Source organism: Alnus glutinosa, chromosome 10 (assembly GCF_958979055.1).
Source record: "Alnus glutinosa chromosome 10, dhAlnGlut1.1, whole genome shotgun sequence".
Classification (NCBI taxonomy): domain Eukaryota; kingdom Viridiplantae; phylum Streptophyta; class Magnoliopsida; order Fagales; family Betulaceae; genus Alnus; species Alnus glutinosa.
Genome location: NC_084895.1, coordinates 12,636,041 through 12,643,877, shown reverse-complemented (window position 1 = coordinate 12,643,877; position 7,837 = coordinate 12,636,041). Strand labels below are relative to the sequence as shown.

Below are 7,837 nucleotides of genomic sequence, written 5' to 3'. Positions count from 1 at the left end.
ATTCGAACGAGTGGAGATCTCATGATCCAAGTAATGGGAGACCCACGTTCAGAGGATCAACTCCCTTCTATTTCGGGAAAAACCGATTCTCACCTTTACTATAAAAATCCACATGCATCCAGGTGTACTCTAGCTGAAATTATCCTGATTAAGGTATTAATACTCATTCTCCCATATTCTCTTGAAAATTGACTTAAGCATTAGAGTAGGACCAGCTGGCACACCCGACAAGCACCCTTACCGACCTCTAGTGTATTGCAGGAATTCTACGAAGAACTTTCTAGAAGCTTGTGCTACCAACAAGAAAGTGATTTAGCAGACATTGTCAATTGGGTAGCAATTTGAGAGATACGTGGACTTTACCCTAATTTAAAATTAAAAAGTTTTTTTTTAAAAAAAAAAAATGAAAACCAAGTTTAAACTCCATAGTCGACTTGAGAGGGAAGCCAAAAGCTTCCCTCCCCCCCATTCCCCGTAACCTCCTCCCCCTTCCTTGCAACCCCGTCTTTCTCTCCTTCATCTCTATCCGCCCAACTCTATCCGCCCAACCAACCAGCCACCCAAAACCCTTGAGAGTTTTCTCTTGTACCAACCAACCAACCAAATCTTCCGCCTCTTATGAGGTTACTATCATGCCGGATCATTTTCTGGCTCTTTATCCTCTTTCTCTTCTCTCAACACTGAGCTCACCGGTTTTTCTCATCTCTTTCCACAGTGTTTTGTGCGTTTTTTGGATGGTTTTTTGGGTCGAAATCCTAGGATCTAGATCTACACTTTCTAGTCCATTTTCACACAACATGCGCCTCACCAATGGGTTCGCTGGCATCCTCCGAGTCCACCGATGGTCATCGTGCTCCCCACCACTGCCCACTAGCCGAAGCGTCCACTGCACGCGCTAGGGACCTTCCTGGCGCGTGTGGACCACGTCTCCTCCAACCTCCTCTCCCCACCACGGCTTGCGGCGTATTTCGGTAGCTCCAACGTCTCCCACTGGCTCTCACGCGCCACCAGAGGTGGCTCCCACTCCCCTCCCCTCATCCAGGCCTCTGTTGTTGGTTATTTTCCTGTTTTTGCGTTACTGTTGTGTTTTGTTTTAGGCTTTTTTGTTGTAACCTCTCTCTGTTTATCCCTGTATCGGTGTTTGAATTATTGGGACTCTTTATACATCATTTACCACCTTAACTGGTGGCCTCGGTTTTTGGCATCCGTGCCACAAATCACAGGGCCCGCATCTTCGGAAGCATTGCCCCCGCGTACTTTCGTTCTTAGTTTAAATTTCGAGTTGCCCAATCCTTGTTTTTGTTCTTTTTCATGCCTGTTCTAATTCTATTTTCATGTATATATATATATATATATATAATTTTTAAAGACTTCATTTACCTTTCCTTTGACTTTAAAAACGGCTTATGATGAATAGATAAGGTAGACAAGAGTTGGCTTTGATTTTAAAGATAATGTTAACTTGAAGGATACGCGTCTCTTTTCTCTTTTAATGGGAAGACCCAGAGCTCAATAATTATACGCACTAACCCGAGTCTTGATAAGGAAAGAATCAAAAGAAAAAGAGAATCTCTAATTTGTTCAGGACCAGGTAAACCCCGTGAGTAACCTTATTAAAAGACAAAAAATATGCAAAAAATTGACACAAAACACATCTCAAGAATTAATTCATATCTAAAAACGATTTGTATTTTTTTTTACTATTTTTTTTTAAACTTTTGTTAAGGTATTTTAATTAATATAAAGCTAAAAAATATATATATATTTTTTTATGGGGTCTATATTTGAAAAAAAAAAAAAAAATTTTACGGAATACATTCGCTTATTTCGAAAAATCCAAATAGATAGTCTTCCTTGTAAAACTAATTAAAAAGAAAAAAACAGACCAAAATAGTTTGTCCAGGACCTTTTCTCCACTTGGAAATGCCACTTGGGCCGCACAACCACCCCAATTTTTATTTTATTTTATTTTTTAATATTTGAGATAATAAATTAGCTCTTACCTCTGCAAAACAACACATTTTTTGTCAAAATTTTTGACGAAGAAAGAATACATATTTTTTAAAAAGTGTTATGTTGTGTTTTTTTCTTACTTTTTTCTATTCAACTGAAGAAATTCTCTCCAAATAAAGAAAGGGTTAGAAAGGAGTGTTATGTGTTTTGAGATGTTGATATATTTATTTTGAGAACAAAAAAAAAAAAAAAAAACATTGACAAACATAACCGTCGATTAAATTCCCACAAATGAAAAGAAGCTACATATGCTTCTTAAAGGGAGGGGGGATTGGGGGTTTAAAAGGAACTAAAACCTCCAAAGCTTCTTGTTTCTTGTTCAATGTACTTATTATTATTTTTTTAAATTAAAAAAAAAAAAAAAAAAAAAAAACCTCCAAAGCTACTGAAGAAATTCTAGTTATCAACTGAAACTTGCAAAACTGCCAATGCTAGTCACTGTCAAAGGGAGAAGTGAGAAAGGTAAAACAAATCACTTTTTGCAATATATACATTAACCCACAAGAGAAAACAATAAACTTCCTAGGTTACAGTTCCAATGGATTCAATTCCAATTCTTGGTACATGCCCATTTGAATCTCCAACTAATTCTAATTCCTGATGAATGCAGCTTTAGATTCCAAGAAATTGATGGATTTAGGGATTTGAGGGGCTTTCTACATGCTTGGTTCCTGAGTCTTTTGTGATCTGATCACCCTCACTTAATGGGGAGATGTTCTCCCCAGCTTCTGCTCTATTACCCTCAGGTACCCAACGATCCTCTTGAATGGGATCCATCCCACCGCTGCCATGGGTTCTCACTGGAAACCCATTACCAGTAGCTAGACAATGATAAGAATGGGTGTTGAAGGACTCTGCACTGTAATGGGATCGAACAGCTGAACTGAACAAGGGTTGCATTAACCGTTTTCTCTCAGGAAACTCACGCAATGATATTCGACAAACAGGACATGTTGAATGTTGCTGCAGCCATATGTCTATGCAGGTCACATGGAAGTAGTGCCCACAGTAGGGGAGGATACGCAATGTATCTTCGCCACGGAATTCTGCGAGGCAAACAGTGCATCTGCCACATATGTAAAATTTCATTAGTAGGATGTATGATCAGGAAATGCAAGGAAAAATGAAATGCAAATGACTATGTTGAAGGAAAATAAAATTACAAATTTAAAGCACTCCTACAAGTAACCAGCTTATGAGAATATCACTGCACAGATGTCTTCGCACAAGTCATCAAAAATTTAACCTTCCACTAATTTCTGTTTCTTTATAAAAAAAAAAAAAAAAAAAAACCCTAAATTTAAATAAACAGAAAAAAGAAAAGAATCAAACAGAAACAAGAAGAATAAAAGAGAAAATGCTAAAGATTGTTTATATGAGGAAGTCATATACATTATTAAAATATTTCCTTTTTCTCATTCTTCCCGAGACTAACTAACCAGATTGTCAACCTTTTAGGCATAACTCAAAGTGCAAGGCATCACGTCGTACCAAGAAGAGATAAAAACTGCAGTCTTTGATTCATAAAAACATATATGGCAAGGAAATTTTAAGGAAAGCAACAAGAAAGCATGAAGGAAAGAAAACCGTTTAACATTGAAGGATATAATACGCAACCCTCTATAACTACCACCAAAAAAAAATAATAATAATAAAATAATTCTATTGCAAAACCATACTGAAATGATTTCAAGGATTTTAATGCCAAGATTTATTCTGCATGCCCAGACTTGCATATAGAAAGGTTTGTCTGTGAGTTCATCAGACTTTGTGGTATGAGCAAGAGATGGTTTCTTCTAGTCAGCTTTTGCCTATTGCAGAGCGTCAAAGCGTCAACGCATTAATCAACATGTGTTTGCACAATGCAATAATCAACACTGCTACATACAGAAGTGGATGACTTCAGATAGGGAAGAATCATCAAGGTTTACGACATTAATTTACAAATTGAAAAAGAATGGTCAAGGATCTGTCAAGAATAATTCTTGAATATGAGATAGCAGTCCTCCTAAAACCAGACTACCGTTTAATCAAACCAAATTCTTTCAGAAATCTCAACTCACAAAATCAATAGGGGTGTGTGTGTGTGTGTGTGTGTGTGTGTGTGTGAGAGAGAGAGAGACAGAGAGAGAGAGAGAGAGAGAGAGAGAGAGAGAGAGAGAGAGAGAGAGAGAGAGAGAGAAAGCATCAAAGGTAGGCCAATCAATGAGCAAGTTGATGCTTGCTTTATGCAGTTAAATCTAGCTACGTTCATTGGTCTGCTAAAAATTTTCACTGAAAGGAGTATTGAAATAAATAATATAAGATATGGATGACAATATGCAACTTTAGTCCCACAAATCAAGATTTAAGCAGCCATCCACTGTTATGTTACATTTTCACATTACAACAACTGCTTATCATCTTCCTCAATTTAGCCTCATCGTCTGAATTATATTGTTATTGATTGCTCTGACCTGTACGTCTCTCTCCATCTCCTTAAATTATCACTATTTGACGGAAGAATGCACTTTTGAAGCCGCCTAACTACAAAAACTTGTCCAAGAGCATTTTTTTTTTTTTTTTATGTACACCAAAAAAAAAAAAAATGTATTGATATAAGAAAACAATTGGCAAAAATTTGATTCAGACTATTATCCCAACAGTAACTCATTCAAACTCCACATGGCTCACCATAATGCTAGATTAAGCCAAAAATGATGAAAGAATAATACAGGCACTATGTTGTATATTTCGCCCACACTGCGCGTGTTTATGGTAGGAAAAATAGCAAAAGTATCACAGACCTTGAAAATTCTAGATACACAACAAACATCAAGAGCGATGAACAATTCACCTACATAAAATTGGATTTGAAAGAAACATTTTTTTTTTTTTGTAAGAATTTGAAACAAAGGCATAAAAGTGAGTACATTGAGGAATTCAACAACAAGAGAAATAACATACTGAGTATTTTCTGAAGCCGAGAAAAACTCATCGCTATACTTCCTTGTAGGAAATTTTGCTACAACTACAGGTTCAAGACCATGTAAACCTCGCTCCAGCTGTATGATAAAAGAGTGAATGATGGTAAGTGAATGGCCAAGGCAGGGTAATCTATTTAAGTTAGTTGAACTGCTAAAAAGGAAACCAATCATAAATTATATTACACAGACAAACCCAATAATCCAAAACATATGACACTAATTTTCAATTTTTGCGTAGCTCCACTAAAGTGGTCACTTAAGACTGTCAAGTAAAACACAAACTAGTATGAGACCTATAAATGCAAGATCTGTCAAAACTGCGAGAAATCAAATTACATAACATAGACAGTAAAACCAATAAAAGTTCCAAGAAAACTAGAACCAAAAACACTGGTAGTTCCTGTGAAACCCACATCAATAGTTTTTCAAAGTACAGAAACAAATTATCAAAACCCCTGTATAAACAATATTCTTCTTCTTTTTTCTTTTTTTTTGCATTAATGGGATTTCTCTCGAATTCCAATTCCAACATGGGGAAAATAACTCCTAGCTTGTGCAAGTAAAAACAGACTACTTCTTTTGAATACACCAAATCAAATAAATATAACACAAACAAAATAAAAAAAGAAATGGCTTACGATACTGAGATCAGATCTGTAAGCGACAGGCAAGGAGCGCCTGGAAGCATTCAAGTGAATCCGAGCGCAAACGAGTCGCGTGCACACGAACACGATGAACATGGTGCTCACCCCGAACCCTATCACCGTCATCACCAAATTTATCCCCGAAGATATCATTTTTCCCAAACAACAACAAAAATAAATTAATTCTTCAAAAAACCAACTTTCCCAATCCCACTTCACAAACCAAAGAGAAAAAGTTACAGAGCTATCATTATCTGAATTCTCTTCCCATAGTCCATAGAGTAATGGAAGTCTAGTTTTACAAAGACTAGAAGAGCAAAGAATTCACACTCTTAAGAGTTGGAGCTTCAGTCACATAAAAACCCAGATCAGACTTCTACCCATAAGAGCTATCATTATTCAGAGGTGTTTAGAAGTGGGTGTTTGTAAAGAAAGGGTATGGAGGTGACTGTTTCATTGTTGCAGACAGGAAAGAAACAGTGGAGAAGATGGGAGCCATGGTGGGATTGGACAGAGCCACTGAGTGACGAAGCCCATAAAGGGGAAATTGTGGGATTATCAGGGAGAGAGCGAGGAATAGAGGGAGGTGTAGATTTTTAGGTGTCTGGGATTCATGGGGTAGAGATTGCGGAACGTCAGATCCAAGTCCACTGTTACGTTGAATGAATCCATTTGTTTATTTATTTATATTTTTATATATATATTTTGCAAAATTACATAATTTATAACGAACTTTTTTTAAAAAAAAAAAAAAAAAAGATATATCAATTTCTTAATTTATTATACTTCATATCATGATAAAGATTTACATAATAGAATCTGAATTTTTTGACTTAAAAAGAGGCATTAAAATTTTAAATTAGCAATTCAAAAAATAAATGTAAGAGAATCACTTTGAAGCCTACTTCCATGAAGGATAAGAATCATTTCAATTTTATAATCAAGATTTAAAGTTAATGCATCTAACAGTGTATATATATATATATATATAAAATCTCTTTTAATTCTATTAAAAAATATGTAATTTTCACATATTTAAGGGACACCACAATTTTATTGAGTGGGTTGAAAGAATTTTCTTTAACTCAATCTAAAAGAAAAATCTATCAATTCTATTAAGAGGAGAGCTCTTTCCAAATCAAAATGAATAATGTTATTCTTCAGTCTTCACACCCATTTCACACCACTTGATATAGTGTATTTTAAGTGACTTTCCATATCAATCATTTTTTTTTAAAAAAAAAAAATTAGGTATAATCTGAACTCAAAGAGTATTTAGTGAGTTGGCTCAATAAAAAAAGAAAAAACAAATTAAAAGAATTTTTTTTTTTTTTTTTTTTTTACATGTCCACACAAGAGGGGGAGGAGGAATTCGAACTAGTGACATCCACTTCATGAGGCTTGGTCCCCAGCCGATTGAGCTATCCATTGGACTGTAAAAGTGATATTTTACAGCATCCACTAAAGAGTTGACACATCATTAAAAGACTAAAATACACTATGCATAAAAAGCACCCAATATTTTTTCCTTTTCAAAGAGCCCAATCGGTTTTAAACCCACCACCTGTTCAGCCACCCGCCGCCGGATTCTGCTATCGGCTACTGCCAAATCTTCGCCAGATTCCACCGACGATGTAACGACCCACCCCCAATGACACAATATTGTCCGCTTTTGGCTCCCTAAATCAGACTTCCCAGGAGGTCACCCATCCTGCGATTGCTCTCGCAGAAGCACGTTTAACTGCGGAGTTCTGATAGGTTCATAACCATCACGGCTTTAAAACGCATTGTTTCATAAATGGTACATTTATACATATAAGCATATCCTCATTCCCAGGCGATGTGGGACGTCACAGACGACCAATCCTCCAGCCACGTGATGGCGACCTGTTCTTCATCCAAAACAGCCGGATCCCAGCTGGCTGGTCGGGAGCTAGTCACTCCCCAGCCAGAACGGCCGGATCTTGCCCCTCCATGGCCGGATCTGGCCCCTCCCCAACCAGAATAGCCGAATCCCGGCTGGTCAGCAAGGATCTAGCCCTTCCCCGACTAGAACGGACGAATTCCGGCCTATTGGCCGAGGAAACATGCTTGGGAGTTTCCTTAGAGAGTGAGAATGTTGAGAGGAGGATGGATTTGGTGTTTTTAAGTTTATAGTATTTTTGTTGTAATTTTTGCTTTTTTATTAGTTGTTAACTTATAATTAGATGCTGT

At 36.7% G+C, this 7,837-nt stretch overlaps 1 protein-coding gene across 1 annotated transcript; it reads right to left on the bottom strand.

The window, feature by feature from the left end:
• Positions 1-2,476: 2,476 nt before the first annotated feature.
• LOC133878779 (RING-H2 finger protein ATL8-like) lies at positions 2,477-6,281 on the bottom strand. The gene is made up of 3 exons (XM_062317309.1): positions 5,618-6,281; positions 4,960-5,057; positions 2,477-3,079 (listed from the first exon to the last, which is right to left on the bottom strand). The coding sequence occupies exons 1-3, from the start codon at positions 5,774-5,776 to the stop codon at positions 2,650-2,652; spliced, it is 687 nt and encodes a 228-aa protein (XP_062173293.1). The 5' UTR covers positions 5,777-6,281; the 3' UTR covers positions 2,477-2,649.
• Between the last annotated feature and the right edge of the window lie 1,556 nt (positions 6,282-7,837).

Excerpts from the sequence above, each read along its gene's own strand:
- LOC133878779 (XM_062317309.1), bottom strand. The coding sequence starts at position 5,776 with ATGATATCTTCGGGGATAAATTTGGTGATGACGGTGATAGGGTTCGGG. Across the intron at positions 5,058-5,617 it reads ACAGATCTGATCTCAGTATC|CTGGAGCGAGGTTTACATGG; the intron begins GTAAGCCATTTC and ends TTTATCATACAG. Across the intron at positions 3,080-4,959 it reads TCGGCTTCAGAAAATACTCA|ATGCACTGTTTGCCTCGCAG; the intron begins GTATGTTATTTC and ends CATATGTGGCAG.